At 42.4% G+C, this 17,270-nt stretch overlaps 1 protein-coding gene across 5 annotated transcripts in view; it reads right to left on the reverse strand.

Moving 5' to 3' along the window:
• Positions 1-17,270, reverse strand: part of Myo1h (myosin IH) — a 92,743-nt gene that overhangs the window by 29,999 nt on the left and 45,474 nt on the right. For 3 of the 5 annotated variants that reach the window (XM_087198057.1, XM_087198056.1, XM_087198055.1), the window contains 11 exons: positions 17,103-17,218; positions 15,645-15,843; positions 14,758-14,838; positions 11,993-12,172; positions 8,457-8,555; positions 7,452-7,565; positions 7,085-7,156; positions 6,452-6,571; positions 3,974-4,041; positions 2,816-2,921; positions 2,395-2,475 (listed from right to left, as the gene is read on the reverse strand). In XM_087198057.1, coding sequence (XP_087054183.1) covers positions 2,395-2,475; positions 2,816-2,921; positions 3,974-4,041; positions 6,452-6,571; positions 7,085-7,156; positions 7,452-7,565; positions 8,457-8,555; positions 11,993-12,172; positions 14,758-14,838; positions 15,645-15,843; positions 17,103-17,218 — 1,236 coding nt within the window. The remainder of the gene's footprint in view (positions 1-2,394; positions 2,476-2,815; positions 2,922-3,973; positions 4,042-6,451; positions 6,572-7,084; positions 7,157-7,451; positions 7,566-8,456; positions 8,556-11,992; positions 12,173-14,757; positions 14,839-15,644; positions 15,844-17,102; positions 17,219-17,270) is intronic. The other 2 variants (XM_087198059.1, XM_087198058.1) reach the window with 2 other exon arrangements.

Consider the following 17,270-nt stretch of genomic DNA (forward strand, 5'->3'; position numbering starts at 1 on the left):
CTAATCAGACCTGTTTCTGGTGTTCCTGCCCGCTCCCGAGAAGAAATTTCATTATTTTATCTGAATTCTGTGTCTCCGTGTATTTCTTTCCGAGATTTCTGCAACACTAGGACCAAAGTCCTCCTGGAAAATAGGCTATAAAACCCACTAGGACTGACCTTTCATATCTTTCAAGCTGTGTCTGTTTTTTACATTTGGTCCTCAACAATGATACCATTTAATTGACCACCTTGAAAAATTATAAATGAATCAACCCTCTAGCTTTTATTAAAATCACAACAAAAATATGGGTTACAGGTTGATGAGATAACTTCTATGAGGTGAATGTCCATATGGAAACCAAAAGCAGCAAGCGTCGTTTATTACTGACACTTTGTAAAACCCTGGGGTAGCAATCCATAGGAGCACTGAGTGGATGTGGACCAGCTCATGTCACCCTGTGCTTCCTGGAACACATCCTCTCCCCACATGCTGCCCTCACTACCTCCAGGTCTTTGCTCAAATGCCACCTTCTCAGTGAACCTCCCTATCTTTCCTAAAATGGAACCCCACTCCCACACCCTTCCTGCAGAGTCCTCCTTTTCCACTTTCTCTCTGTAGCACCATCACTACATTTTCCCCAGTAGGCTGCTTGCTGTTAAGCTCTCAAAGTGAGAACTCTATTTTTTTTTTCTTTATTTTTTTTTTTACCGGGGATTGAACTTGGGACCTTCCGCTTGCGAGACAGGTGCCAGAACCACTGAGCTAAATCCCTGGCCAAAGTGAGAACTTTAAAACTTCCTGAGGGCAGGAGTTTGCATCTGTCTTCCTCACTGCTGTGCCCCACAGCACAAGGCACAATCCTGGTACAAAGTAAGTGCTAGATAATAGATGAACAGAGTGTGAACGCTTGCCCCACACCATAGTTCCAAGCACTCTGAGTATATGATCTCCTTTTAGCCCTACAGCTCCTCTCTGAGGAAAGTGTTGTTATCACTGTACTCATTCAAAGATGAAACGGGAGCACAAAGAGGTTAAGACACCTGCCTAATGTTATACAGGTGACGCTCACATTAGTGGCAACAACAGTCACTACCCATTGACATCCCTGCTGGGTCACAGGGTAGTTGGTGGCTGTGTAGGGATATGAGGTCGGGGGAGAAAAGGGGACCAATTATTTTCACCAGTAGGGAGGCAAACAGTGGCTCCGATGAGCTCGAAGGACAAGCAAGGTAATGATCTCTTGTTTGCCTTTAGAATGTATTTTAAAACTTGTTGAATTTGATCAATTGTGGGTGCGAGGACACTGATATTTTCATAAATTGCAATAGTTCAAAACATAACCACAAGCCCATTCCAAGGAGCCTCAACTCTAATTCAATTGACACTGTTTGCAAAACCTCCTTTTATGTGTCCTGGCTTCCTGGTTGTACTAAACATGAAAGCAGCCCTTCTCCAATGGCCACTGTATTCCTCCACTCTCTGTTACTATAACAGAATGCCTGAGGCTGGGAACTTCACAAGGAAGAGGTTTAATTAGCACCCAGTTCTGCAGGTTCAAGGGCATGGTGCTGGCCTCTGCTCAGCTCTGGGGAGTCCCCACAGTAGATGGCAACCCAGTGGCACAGGAAGCCAGAGAAAGGCCAGGTAGGGGTCAGGCTTGCTCTTATTATTATTGTTATTATTACATTGATATATTCTTAGTATTATTTTGGTTCTGGGAATTGAACTCAAGGCCTTCACACTGAGCTACATCTACATCTCTAGCCCCTTTATTATTTTTTGAGACAGGTTCTCTAGCTAAGTCACTGAGTTGCCAAGGCTGGGCTGGAACTTGCCATCCTCCCGCCTTAGCCTCCTGGCGTGCTGGGCTTACTAGCATGCACCACCACGCCCAGCCAGGCTTGGTCTTTTGTAACAACCTTCTCAGGAGAACAGAACTAACCAGGGTCCTGCAAGAACTACATCAATTCCTTTTGAAGACAGCACCTGCTGGGATCTAATTGTTTCCCACTAAGTTTCCCCTCTTAAAGGTTTCACCACCTGACACTGTTACCACACTGAACCCCAAATTCCCAACGTGAGAACCCTTGGGGAGCCACTCAGACTGTATCCAGACACAGCAGCCACCAAACGGTTGCCTAATCTGGGTCCCCAAGCTTATGTAATGGAAGACAGGTGTGCACACGTTCGCATCAGAGGTCTGTCCTTGCTGTCTCTGAAGGGCTTTGATTTAGGCTTAAAGATCTCAAGGAGAGGAAAAAAGCTCCACCTAGAGTTCCAAGCAAGAGATCAGCAAGAAAGTTCAACTTGCACCCTTCAACACCTTCCCAGATTCCACTCTTAGTCCTTCTGAAGCCTTAATAAAGTTCTTCCCTGGATGACTGGGTTCTAAGTCAGCATTCATTTTCTCACCAGGATGGATATAATTCCTTTGTGTCTCTCTTCCACCAAATCACAGATGATCTTGTTGTTGAAATACTGAATTGGCTCCCACTAAAATGACAAAGAGAAAAGAGCTAAATCCCCAGCCTCAAAATGATTTTCTAAATATTTGTTTTAAAAATCTGATCTTCATGTCCAACCTTAAAAAAATGAGCCTTGGGTCAGGGATTTAGCTCAGTGGTTTCGCCGCCTGCTACGCAAGCGCAAGGACCCGAGTTCGATCTCCGGTACCAAAAAAAAAAAAAGAGCCTTTCTTTCAAAATAAGCAGAGGGGACTGAAAAATAGTCCTTCGTGCCAATTAGGAACATCGCCAATGAAACAAGATTTTTCAAGCAAACATCTTCAGCCAGATAAAGGAATCAAACAAGGAGAGAACATCAGAATGTTTACCTCGATGCCTTCTGTTTCATACTCTGCCTGTTCCGCTTTCAGAGTTCGCTCTATTAACAGCTGCTGGAGCTTCTCATTGCAGTAATTTATACAGAACTGCTCAAAACTAGAGATGCAAGGGAATGAAATAACTAAAATTATGCAAACAAGCTAGCTCTTCAAAATTGCATTTATTTATTTGGGTACTGGGGATCGAACTCAGGACCCTGCACTTGGGAGGGAGGTGCGGTGCCACTGAGCTAAATTCCTGGCCCCATTCACTTATTTTTTTAAGGATGCTTTTTATTTTTTTATTTATTTTGGTAGTGGGGATTGAACTCAGGACCTTGCGAGGCAGTTGGTGGAATCACTGAGCTAAATTCCCGGCCAAGGATGCTTTTTAATAAAGAAAAAAAACCAAAGTTCTTATTAGTAAACTAATGTACTAAATACATTGGGAGACTCAAGTTGAAATATATTCATTTTCTTTTTCAGTACTGGAGAGTGAACATGGGACCCTTGCACTGAGCTACATCCCCAGCCCTTGTTTTATTTTGTATTTTGAAACAAGGTCTTGCTAAGTCACTAAGTTGCCCAGGTGGGGCTAGAACTTGGGATCCTCCTGCATCAGCCTCCCAGCAGGCTGGGATTATAGGTGTGCACTACTACACTGGGCTTATGTTCACTTTTTAAAGTGGAATCACTTCCAGATCAGGGTGTGAATTAGGAGCTGTGCAAATCTGGGGAATTTCTAGGGATAGGAAAATCAATTTCAGTAACATCAACCTCTTTCCCATTTGCCCTGAGAATACTCACAGGTGGCACTTGGGGCTGCAGTGTTAATCCCAGGATAACCCTCAGATCTCAATCCTAACCTTACCCTCAAAGTTTGCCACAAAATATCCCACTTTTAGCATTCTTTTCACATGGCTCTAGTGTATGGATAGTCTTTGGAAACAAAAGACTTCATTCTATTTATAGAATTGGGTTTTAGTGGTGGGATTTCTCTTTATAAGATCCAATAATTCTTAATCACTAAAAATTAGTTGAATGCTGGCAGCCAGCTGTACTTTTTTTTTCTTTCCTAAATAGGAAATGGGAGTTTTAGAGATGACTTAAACCTTGACTGAAACCACAAAGGGGCACAAAGGACAGGTAGGTAGAACATGCGAGACTCACCCGTTCTTGTCGAACACTTCAAACCCATAGATATCCAGCAATCCAATCACAGTTTTTTGGGTGAAATCCTAGTCAAAATACACACACCAAGAGTAATGATTGTGGAGTCTGGATGGCCGGAGTGCGTCCCCAGAGGGCTGGTGTGTTGAAATGTAATCCCCATGGTGAGGTATTAAGTGGAGGGAAGTTTAATTCAACTATGGAGTTTGGAGGTGGTTAGGATTGGATAAGATCATTGGAAAGCAGCCCCCATGATCTAATACTGGCACTTTATAAGAAGAGAGAGAGACAAGATGACACAAGGACGTGTGCTCCCTGTGTCTTGTCATGTGGTGTCCTGCTCTGCCTCAGGATTCTGCCAGCAAGAGAGGCATTGTCACTGTGGGCTCTCAAGCCTCCAGAATTGTGAGCTAAATAAGTCTCTTTTCTTTACAAAGTCACCCAGCCTCAGGTATGTCATTATAGCAACAGAAAATGGACTAATTCAGTTAGGGTTATTTTTTTAACTTTGTGATACTCAATGCCCTGTTTCTGTCCCAAAGCCAGGACTGGGCTTTTTCTTTGGCAGTGGCTCACACACGGGATAACCTTCAGGTGCCTGCAGCCTGCCCCAGTCCCACTGTGGCTTTCATATCCACGTCCTGGGTAGTGATACCTTTTCCTCCCGATTCATGGTTTTGCTTCAGATCTCTTCAGCCTGCAAAACCCACGTTTAATCCAAAAAGAGAAGAGGAAAAGACCAATAGGCAGGCAAGGGGCTCCTCATCCAGAGGACAGGACTGGACAGTGCAGGACCAGCGGCATGGGGGTCATTTCACAGGCAAGCATGTCAGGCAAGGATGGATACTGAACGATCCTGCTATGCTTGTGCTGTGTCTCCCAGAAGTCCATGTGTTGGAAAGCTCACCCCGAATTCAGGTCTTCTGTGTTTGGTGCTTGGAGGCGGGGCTTTGGAAGGCAGTAAGGGTTAGATGAGGGTGGTACCCCATCATGGCAAGGAAGGGAGGCCGAGCTAACACACTTGGGGGTTCCTGCTCCTCCAGAAGCCTGAGCTAAATAAACTCCTTCTTCTCCTTCCTCTCCTCCTCCTCCTCCCCCCTCTCTGACTCCTTCTGTTGTTTTTATAGTGGTAGGGATGGAACCCAGGACCTTGAACATACTAGGCAAGTGCTCTACTACTAAGCCACATCCCCAGCTGGTTTTATTTTTTAAATTTTGAGACAAGGTCTTGCTAAATTGGCCAGGCTGGGCTGGAACTTGGGATCCTCTTGTCTCAGCCTCCTGAGTAGCTGGAATTACAAATGTGTGCACTGCAACCCAGCAACATCTACTCTTTATAAATTACCCAGTTTATGGCATTCAGTTATAGCAACAAAAAATGAACTAAGGCAAATAATGAGCTTTTTTTTTTTTTTTTTTTCGGTACTGGGGATTGAACTTGGGACCTTGTGCTTGCAAAGCAGGAGGCAGAACCACTGAGCTAAATCCCCGGCCCTGTGCTTATGCTTTTTAAAGGGTCACAGTGGAATCTTTGGTGCAAGTCTACTAAGCAGCTGCCTCCCTGGGTCTGTCCTTTGGATCCCCCCTCCATGAGTTTTGCCGCTTTCCCATGCACTAGAGTCATTTTCTCAGTGTCTAGCTTTGAATAAACTCTCTTTTATTCAAACAATTCTACTTAAAAAGGAAACATGATCTAATCAAAGGCTAGTTATAGTTTTAAAAACATATCAAAATATGCACTGTTAGCCTGATGTGGTGGAGCACAGCTGTAATCTCAGCTCCTTGGAAGGCTGAGGCAGGAGGATACCAAGTTTTTTTCTTTTTTTTTTTTTAGGATACCAAGTTTGAGGCCAACCTGGGCAACTGAGTGAGACCTTGTCACAAAATAAAAAGTAAAAAAGGCTGGGATCTCCAAATACAAAATAAACAGGGCTGGAGATATAGCTCAGTAACCCCTGGCTTTAATCATAAAATATGAAAATAAAATATACTACAGCTAAAATTTCTGTGTATACCCAAAGCCAACCATCACATCACAAATATTGTGCACGCTACATAGTGGGACATGCCACAAAAGTCACCCAGTGTGCACTCCTGGGAGCTCACTGCACAGGAGACACTGGAAATGTGGACATGAAAAGACATCACCTCCCACATGTCCATAACCCCAGCACTCTTTGGAGGCTGAGGCAAGAGGACTGCAAGTTTGAGCCCCGTTTGAGCAACTTGGCAACATAGCAAGATCCTGTCTCAAAATAAAACATGAAAAAAGGACTTGGAGCATATAGCTCAGCACAAAAGCCTTGGCTTCAGTGCTCAGTATGACCCAACCAACCAACCAACCAACCAACCAACCAAGACATTACCCCTGCCCATGAGGAGCACACAATTAAGTCTCACAAATTCTTTAAATATCCAGGATGATGACAAAGAGTTACCACATTAGTGAGAGCAAGTCATCCAAAATGCCTGACTAACCTTGTTCACTAGGGAGGAATTGATTTTGTTGACCAGCCATGTGAAGGTCCTTCCATAAATGGCCTTGGCCGTTGCATCTCTGGCGTATACAGAGAGTTCTAGTGTCAGCGGGCATATGACCTGAGGAGAATGACCAGGTGCACAGTACAGATGGTCCCCATGTTCTCACTCCAGTCTTTAATGATGACTAAGCAAAGGTCACGTTGGGAGAGATGCCAGGCCTGATGGTGCTGTCACCCAGGACCTGTTTCTCCCATAGCTGTTGTGTGTCAGGTTGAGAGTGACAAGTGCCATAGGAGATACATATGGCGCCTTGAGATAGTGGTGGGATGATTGGGGAAGGAGCCTCCATCCAGGGGTCTAGTAACTGAAAGATGAAGAAGCGTTAGCTGGATGAAGCCTGGGGAACAGTGTTCCAGCAGAAGGAACAGCAAGTGCAGACTTCATGGAGGGAGGAGGGAGTGGGTAAGAACAGGGAGCACCAGCACTGTGGTGGTGATGGGGTGGGGAAGATAAGCCAGGCCACTCAGGGCGTGGTGGGCTGGGTTCAAGAGCTTGGCTTCCCTGAAGGCCACCACCATGCTGTGATCTGAGCCCCAAACCCCACTGCCTTTCCACCCAAAGCTGTTTTACCTCCTCTGTTTTGGCTTCAATCTTTCTGTGGGTGAGAGCTTCCAGAAGAAGTGATGGGTAGATGCCCAGGAGCTGAGTAAATGGAATCCGAGGTATCACTCAGTGACTCAGTTTTACTTACTCAGTGATAATGAGGCCGTGGAGTCCCCAGGTCCCGGTTATGAGTCCTGACCGTGACCACTGTGCTTTAGGCACAATGGACCTCGCTAGATCAGTCAGCGCTTGCTAAGCCTCCTGGCCAGCATTGATGAAAGAAGTGGGGTTGGCCACCCACACCTAACTGTGGGTGTCTGGGGGCCTCGGTCCCCTCTCCTGTCCCCTCTCCTGCCCCCTGGCCTCCCTCTGACCCTTCAGAAGGGAACATCACCTTGGCGATCCATTTAATCTCGTGGGTGTCTGGGATGGTGGCACAGCCTTGGTCATCTTCTTGAAAACAAATGTTCCCCAGGTGTAGGACACTGGCAATAATCCCGAAGAGATTCTAGGAACAGGGGACACAGGCAGAGGACAAGAGGACAGGGAGAGAAGACAGCAGCCACCTCACTGACACATGGCATCCGCAGAGACACAGGAAGGAAAAATACCACCTCTCCCCAACTCGAGCTGCAGCTCTGAGAGCCATGTCCCCCTCCCCCAGAACACGGCTCCTATTCACTTCCAGGAACGAGGGAAGGCCGGAAGCTTTGGCCTCAGCAGAGGCCTCATTCAATCTCCAGCATAAAATATTTTTACTTCCACATCACAAAAACATAAAATACATATATTTATTTTTCATACAATAAACCACTTTAATAAAATATTTAATGAAAACATTTTATAAAATAAATCCCATAAGTAAACTCTTCAGTTTTTCAAGGCCATGATTTCAGGTACAGGATATATATTTTAAACCATATTCTGGTTCCTCCAATATTAATAGTTTAACAATTGAAATGAAAAAAAGAGACAGAGAGAACAAAATGTTTATCACTCCTACAGTTTGTTCCTGTTTATTCCAAATCAGAAGCATAAATAAACAATAATGTCATAATTATATGGGATCTAAATTGTTGAGGCTGGACTGAATTTGGAGAAATAAGCACATCAGATCCTCTTTGTACATACACTGGAAAAAATTAAGGTTGTCAAAAAAATACGAAATCTCCAGTTAGCATTTGAATTTACATGAACAATGATAAAATTTTAAGTCCTTTTTTGTCCATATGCAATGTTTAGGACATAGTTATACTAAAACATTATTCACTGTTTATCTGAAATGCGTACATAATTGGGTGTCCTCTAGTTTTATTTGCTGAGTCTGGCAACCCTACCATACAAACCCCAAGCCACCAGGATTGTTCCTGCGTTCCACAGAGAACCCCAGGACCCTTACCTGGAGGTCAGTGTCTGTAAAATCAATGACAGAAAAGGCATTGGAAACCGTTTTCCAGTCGTTCTTGTCATTAATAGATGATTCTTTGGCACAATGACCCTGTGACAAAATTAGCTCACTTATTTTCAGGACAGTGAAGGGTGTACAGATGAATTCCTAAATCAAAATGTTTTTCTTTACAAGCATGCAAAAGCTAGTTCTATAATGCACCAGATTGTAACCAAACAGGGTTTACTCTGGCTAGCACATGATGATTTGCTAACTGTTGGCTTCTTCAAATTTATTTGGAGTTTTATTTATAATCTCTGTTCTGAGAGAACTTTCAAAGTTACCTATTAGCAGAATATCTTTTTGTCTGTGTTGTTAAATATAATTTTTCCTTTTATTTTTGCTAAATAAATTGAAGCCAGGTCCCCATAATTATCTGCTGAACCATGGAGGGAAATTTTGTTGCTTAAATTCAGAAAACAATCTCCACCCACGCCAGGAATCTCTGCAGGACTAGATGGAAGGAAGCCTCACCCAAGGGAAAAACACATTGGCTCTTAGAGAAACACAGATTATACGGAAATGATCAGCAGCAGAGATGTGGCAAGACTTAAATAAATTGGAAGTTGTTTTCTAAATAAGTAACAGACTAATCGGCCTCACAATTTAAAAAGAAGAAAACATTCTAGACAAATGTTTTTTATTATCTTGTGATATGAGGAGTTCCCAGCTTCCTGCTTATGTAAAGATTAATTATTTTAAAAAATGCCTTTGTTTCCTGGAGCATTCAAAGGCTTCATACTGTGAAAATGTTCACCAGTGAATCAGCCAGCCTAAAATTTGCAGTCTCCCACGTCAGCCCCCCATGTCCTCAATTTGAGTTCCACATACATCATTTCAACCATGAATTGAAAATGTTTGAAAAAATATTTCTGCACTAAACCTGGGAAGACTTTTTTCTTCTTATTATTCCTCAAACAATACAGTATAATAACTATCTACATAGGCTTTATACTGTATTATGTATTATAAGTAACCTAGAGATGATTTAAAATATATGGGAGGTGTGTAGGTTATATGGAAGTACTTTGGCATTTTGTTTATTGGGGCTACTGAGACTTGAACCCAAGGGCTTTGCACTGAGCTACATCTCCAACCATTTTTATTTTTTATTTTGAGACAGGGTGTCACTAAATAACTAAATTGCTGGGGTTGGGCTCAAACTGGCAATTTTCCTGCCTCAGCTTCCCAGAGTGATGGGATTATAGGCATGTACTACTATGCCTAGCTATTTGCCATTTTATGTAAGACACTTGAGGCATCCTCAGATTTTGGTGTCCTGGAATCGAGCTCCTGTAGAGACTGAGAGATGACTGCGTCTTTTCTTACACCAGCAACACCTGCTGCCATCCCCTTAGGGAAGTCGGCCCCTCTGTGTCACCTGCTGGATTGACAACAATGCAGTAAACTACAAACATAGTAAAGCCATACACTTTGCCAAAGTCACAGGACATTGTGAAATTGATTTTAAAAAAGACCAATACTGGCAAATTGCCAAAACTATTTCCAAAGCCAATGAGGTGTCAGGATCAGGCTGAACTCATGTGGCTAGAAATGCTCTAGAAGAATAAAAGTATGGCATATTTCTGAGGAGAATGATTGGACTATCCAGGGGCTAGAGAAGCCTTTGGGAAAGTGATGGCCTCAAATATTTTTATAAATTGCTTCTCAATGATCATGCTTTGAAAATTCAAACACGATGCAAACAGACAGGTTTGTTGGAAAAATTGGGTCCTTAAAAAAATAAATCAGCTGTGCATGGAGGTGCACAACTATAATCCCAGCTACTCAGAAGGATGAGGCAAGAGGGTCACAACTTTGAAGCCAGTTGGGATAACTGAGTGAGACTCTGTATCAAGATGAAAAAAAAAGGACTGAGGATGCTGGGGATGTAGCTCAGTGGAAAAGTACTTGTCTTCCGTGTGTGAGGTCCCAAGTCCAATACCTAGCAACACACACACACACACACACACACACACACACACAGACACCCCAAAAGTGATTTGTTCCTTGTTCCAGAATCTAGTTCAAGGCTTGGTAAATATAAAGTAAGATTATGAAATTCTTTTTCTTTATTATTCCTTTTCAAAGGTAAACTTGTCAAGGCTCCTTTTCCAAGGTTTCTATGAAATGTGGGTCCTTATTTTATGAGACTGACTTTATAAAGTCTTGTTCTCTCTATCTCTTGCTTTCTCTCACTCTTGCTGTCTGCTCCAAACTGTGCTCTGCAAAGTGACCTCAGTTTAAAAGCCAGGCCCAGTGAGAAGGCCTGGGCATTCTCAAGCCCCAGCACAGACTGCAGAAAAATTAATGTCGCAAAGTTAAATTCTAAGTCAGCTTTATACCACTAGATCCTAGAGTTGCATATAGGAATGGCCTGAACTCTTTCTGTAAGGTAGTGTGTTCATTTTGTGGCTCAGAGTTCTCAAGATGATAGGCAGAATGGTGGGGAAAGGTCTTTTCAAGAGTAGCTTGAAAGCAAATCAGAGCAGCATAGGCTGTGAGTACAGATATTCCTCCATTATCCACCTGCCCATTTAATGGCCATTCAGACTTACGACCAAGGTATACACGCTGTTTGGACTTAGGACCCGACGTGCAGACTTACACCCTGTCTTATTTTTTTTTTGTATAGTTCTGTACATCTGGTTGATAGAGTCTCAATGTTCTTTCTTGGTACAGTACACTTTGTTTATACAGTACTCTAATTTATGCTGATTGTAGAGTAATACAGTACTATAGTTTTATGTTCTGTTATACATTATAGTACTGCATGTGAGAGTTATAAAAATTAAAGCAAAGTCATCAAGTTGGAGTTCCCTTTGATCATTTCTTTGTTCTGGATCTAGTAATGTGCATACTATATACAATTCCTCACTTAGCGACTAATTAATTTAACAACCTAGTTGACAGGACTGGTTTGTTAAACAAGGAGTGTTTGTATAGAGAGCCAGCAGTTCCCACCTTAGCTGTACACAGAATCATCAGGGAGTTTGTTTGTTTAGTGGTTCTGGGGCTCCAACCCAGTGCCTAGGTAAGTGCTCTACCACTGAGCTACATCCCTAGCCTAGGCGAACATTTACAACAACTTTGATGCCCAGGTTCCATCTCAGATCCACTAAAGCCAAATCTCTGGAGGCATCTGTGGTGAGTTGTTTTTATAATACTGAGGACTGAGCCCAAGGCCTTGTGCATGCTAGGCAAGTGCTCTACCACTGAACTATCCCTCCAGCCCAGGTATCTGAGCTTTTAAAAGACTTCTCAAATGATTCTAATTTCAGCCAGGCTTGAGAGCTATTTGCCTAGACATTGAGTTGCTTTACCAGATGACATAGCTGTCAGGAATAAAAGGAGACAGGTTAGCTTGCTTGTGATAAGGAGGATACATCCAGAATAGAACAACCTCTTGAACATCTTATGGGCACTTCCACAGACATCCCTGGTCCCCTCCTCCCAAGGATCAAAAGCCAGGTGCTGGTCCTTCCAACCTGTGAGAGGTATTTATACAGCTGGGGGTCTCGCTCAAGTCCCAGGTAAGCGAGGTGCTCCGCTTCACCACCCGCTAGCAGCTGGTAGAAGATGTGGAAATTCCGCTCACCCTGGTTTTGATAGACGACTCGGGACTTTTCTATCAAGTAACTGATGATATGCCCACCTACGGGAATGCCCTTCAAAACAAAATAAAAACGGGGCAATGACAATAACAATCAAGCCAGAAGTTTTTGATTTGAATTAAGTCTAATCTACTGATCTATGATTCATTTTTCCTGGGTTCTGTTTTTAAAAGATTTTTGCCCACTTAAACCAAATCTCTGGAGATCATGAAGGTATTTTCTGTGTTGGAGTGTTTCATTGTTTAGGTTTAGGGCTTTGATCCATTACCACCTAATTTTTATCTATGGAATGAGGTAAGTGTCAAAAGTCTTTTTGATTTTTTTCTTTTTGGTACCGCGGATCAAACTTGGGACCTTGCACTTGTGAGTCAGGAGGAGGAACCACTGAGCTAAATCCCCAGTCCTCAAAAGTCTTTTTATCCACATTGACATACAGTTGACTGTAACCATTTATTGGAAAGATGATCCTATCCCTCCCTACTGAATCACGGTGGTGCCTTTGTCACAAGTATATGTGTGTGTGGGTCTTTCTGGTCTACTGGCTTCTTTATCTTTCCTCATGTTATCCATTCTGTCTTGATTATTATTTTTCTCTGTACAGGGGATTGAACTTAGGGCCTTGTGCTTACCAAGAAGGTGGGGTGCCACTGAGCTATATCCCTGGTCCTCATTATTTTAAATAATAAATCCAATAAGCTTTTTTCTAGAACATATATTGAACTCTTACAAATAAATAAGAACAAACAACCAAATTAAAAGTGAGCAAAACACTTGAACAAAAACCTTTAAGTGTCCAATAAACAAAACTTCATCAATTATCAGGAAGATACTTAAATCATAATGAAAAAGCGTTATACCCCACCAGAATTTCTGAAACTAAAAAGACTAACAATACAAATGTTGGCAACTACACTATGGAGCAACAGGAGCCATCATTAATTGTCACAACTCAGCTGGTAAGAAGCCAACAGTTTTATTTGTGGGTAATACCAAACATAAATGAGTGCTTGTACCCACTAAACACATGTGCCACGATGTTCAGAGCACTATTTGTAATAGCCTCCAGTTGCAATCAATCTAAAAGTGCACCAATAGGAGAACAGATAAATTGCAATGTAGGTATACAATTAAACAGCAAACAACTGTTACATGCAACAACATAGTTGAATCTCTTTTTCATTTATTTATTTTGTAGAACTGGGAACTGAACCAAGGACCTTCACATTGAGCTACATCCTCATCCCCTTTCTAAATTTTATTTTGAGATTGGGTCCTGCTAAGTTCCCCAGACTGGGCTCAAACTTAGAATCCACCTGTCTCAACCTCCCAGAGTGCTGGGATTACAGGTGTGTGCCACCACATCCAGCTGGCATGCATAAATCTTGCAGATAGAATTTAGATTGAAGTCAGAAATAAAGTAGTATAGTGTATAATCCCATTTATGTGACGTTTAAGAACCAGTAACATGAATCTGTGATTAGAGTGGTAACCCTTGGAAAGTAGGGTACTGTTGGAAGACCTGCTGGATGCTAGAAAAAAATTTTTAAAATCTTGATCTGAGTAGTGGCTGCACAGGTAGATACATATGAGGCTGCTCTCATGATTTGTGTCTTTTTTTGGATATGTGTTTAACTAAAAAAGTTTTAGAATACGCCTAGGTATTAAACGTCTAATGCATACCCCATGGAAGACTGCAGACCAGCCTTTCAGGATGTCCTGAGCCAATCTGTCTTCATTGCTGCATTCCACCCTCAGACAGCTGCTATTCTCTAGGCTAAGGGTCACTTCACCACTTGGAAAATATGTCTGGAAGAACTTTGTCTACCCATGTCCAATAGCCCCATTTCCACTCTGGGTAGAGCACACTCACACCCATTCCCTTATGTATTGCTCATGGCTACTTTCCTGTTACAGCTGAGATGAGAAGTTGCAGCAGAAACTGTATGGCTCAAACAGCCTAAAATATCTCTATCCAGCTCAATCTAAAAAATGTTTGCTGACCTCTGTCCCATTGGTAGGCATACCTGTACAACATATTGTTTACTTTTTATTTATTTTCAGGCTTTATAAAAAATGGCATCACATTGGTACACAGTGTACATCTTGTTCATCCATTTTATGTGAGGCTGTGGTTCATCTGCTCTCACTGCTCTGTAATCCTCACTGTGTGAATTTACCACAGTTTAGCCATTCTCCTGTCAACAGACACTGAGTTCTCTCCAGACATATTGGCTGTTCCTGGTCTTTCCACTGTCATAATCAGGGCTGCTGTGGCTATGCTTACACACCTGTGGGGCTATCTCTGGGAGTGGAATGACTGCACCTTAGATTATGTGATGCCAGCTTCCCAAGTACCATCATATCATTGGTTCAACCCACCATTTTCCAAATGGGTTGCACCAATATATACCTTAAAGTGTGTAAAGTCCAATGCTCCACATCTTCAACACCCATATTCTCTTAATTCTTGCCCAACCAGAAGGTAATCTTTACTTGCATTTCCTAAAATTAGCACTAATCTGGATTTTTCAGCTGTTTGAGGCAAGAAATATCCTTCCCACTTTAAGGTGCCTTGGGTTGGTTTCTATCACTGGCCAAACAAGGGTCCTCAAGAACTAGTATTAGGAATTTCAGAGTACCTGAAAGTCAAACTGTATGTCCATGTATTTTCCGAATCTGCTGGAGTTGTCATTCCGAGGTGTTTTGGCATTTCCAAAAGCCTTGGAAAACAAAGTATCATTCACTATCATTTATCTATCAAATTTTCAACTCCAAATAATATGCTTTCTATGAGAATGGAGGACAGAGGGAGGAGCTAGGGAGGAAAGACACAATTTATCTTGTAACAAGGATTTGCTAACTACATTGCACTGAATGCTAGATTTAGGGAAAGATGGTCTCCCTAGAATGCCATCTAGGAAGATATGAGGAATGACCTGAGGAGAGATACCTAGGCTGTGGTTCTTCTACAAGGTATAGCCGACAAACCCACCCCCAGACTCCTCATATTGAATCGTTTAGCTCAAAGGGTCTCCTGGGAAATTTCTGTAACCAGAAGCATCTTTACAGACAGGGCAATATAACTTGTTCAAAACCATCCAGCAAGTTGGTGAATTGTAATAGTAGAAGTAATAGTAGAAATAATAATAACCAAAATGATTTTAATTAAATAAGAAAAATATTAATAAATAATATTTTAGGGATTACTAATTCTGCCGTGTGCTTTTCAGGCATTCATTTTCTTTAATTCTCAAAACCTCTTAAGGGGCAGATCCAAGAAGCAAACCCATTCTGCCCATGAGGAGACAGACTCTGGGATTTGGAGAGACTTGTGGAAGCTTACTGGTGTTGGCATGCTGGATTAGAATCTAACTCTGTCATTTCAGGGTCATTTTAACAACAACACTGCCTGTGAGATCCCTTTTCTCAGCAGTGATCTGTTCATTCTGACTGCCCTGCCAAGGCAGACGATTCTTTTTAGTGGTCCCCTGGAACTCCCCTGTACGGATCCTTAGGGGTCACTTACCTCCAGCACTGGATTGGAGAGCAGCAGCCTATCACGGGCTATTTGTAATGACTCTGTCATTGGGCAGGTCACTGCGAAATACTGGAGGATCTTCTTAGAGGCTTCTGTTTTCCCTGCCCCGCTCTCTCCAGAAATGAGGATAAAGTGGTTATTTAGCTCCGAGCACATCATTCGGTAAGCATTGTCAGCTATGGCATAACTAGAGAGGGAATGGACAGAGACAAATTGGTTTTGATGCCACTTCCCTTGGCTCTGATACTTGCCAGGGCAGAAAAACAAAGTATTCTGTCCCTAGAAAGCCATATCCAGACTGCGAATCAAGGACACTGAGTTCAGACAGATATCAAATCCTCAACACGATCCATTGAGTGATCAAAAGCAAACTACACTAGATATCAAAACTCAAATAACAGAAAGGTTGAAGCGATGAATTTGAACAGTGAGGAAAATACTTTTTGAACTTTATCAAATTAATTTATTTGGTGCTGGGAATGGAGCTAGGGTCTCATTCATGCTAGGCAAGTGCTCTACCATTGAGCTACATCCCCAGCCTCAACAATTTATTTTTAAAAAACCAACTACATTCCTTGTAAGAATAAGTCAGGTATACATTACATCCCCAAGACACATTCTATTAACTGTGGGTGGAAACAACATCTTATCTATTAAATGATTCAGTAAATAAAAAGATCTCATGTTTTCTCTTTTCCTCATAACCTAGAACACTCAGAATGCAGAGAGGAAACCAGAGAGATTTCAAAAACTTTTGTGATACCCTTAGGACAAGAGGTAAAAGTATTATAAGGGCCTTAATGCTAAGATCAGAACCCAAAGTGTGAAAGTCGTCCTGGTCCTGGTTATTTCAGGACTCAGTGGTGACGCAGAAAGGTGTATAAATGCCTTGGGAAGTGGAACAGCTGAGTCACCAGGACATTGAGGAGAGGCACTAAATATTAGCTCAGAAGTCAACCAGGGAGGAAAAGGGGAAATCCAGCAAAGCCTGCATTATTTAGACGAGGCAGGAAAGTGCTCACTTAAGGTTCTGCAGGCCTGCTAAGCTTCTACCCGTGGCCATTCACCTTAGCTGCCATGACTCAGAGACACCAGTAGATGGCACTACAGCAACCCACTTTCCAGAGAAGGCTCCTTTTCTAGCCACTGTTTTAGATTTCTTGGCAGTTGCACAAAGATTCCACTCTTGTCTATTTGAGCTGAGATTCCAGAATGACCTAGTAATATTTTCTATTGCTTTGACTTATTTCACAAGGAGGCAGCAGTTTAAGGAGCATGCAGCAATATCTTACTAAACATGCATCAAGGATTAGGATGAAGAGATGGATGGATGGACAGAAGGACAGATGGAGTGGTGGGTGGGTGGGAAAAAGGGAAAAGAGACATAGAAAAAAAGAGAAATAATAGAAAAAAATAGAAAATACTCCTAGTGATGACCTTACTTACACATGTGGTGGCAGTTCAAAGAAATTGACCCCTTGATAAAGTTCCATGTGGCTCATAGTATAGATTCCGAGCTCCTGGTATGGATTCACGGACACAAGGAGAGTCCCAATATATGTCTGGAGGGATGGACCACAGCACGAGTGAGGCATTCTGGGTACAAATGACTGT

This window comes from Heterocephalus glaber, unplaced genomic scaffold, assembly GCF_053883595.1.
Source record: "Heterocephalus glaber isolate CG9 unplaced genomic scaffold, H.glaber_assembly_v1.0 deba00001687, whole genome shotgun sequence".
Lineage (NCBI taxonomy): Eukaryota > Metazoa > Chordata > Mammalia > Rodentia > Bathyergidae > Heterocephalus > Heterocephalus glaber.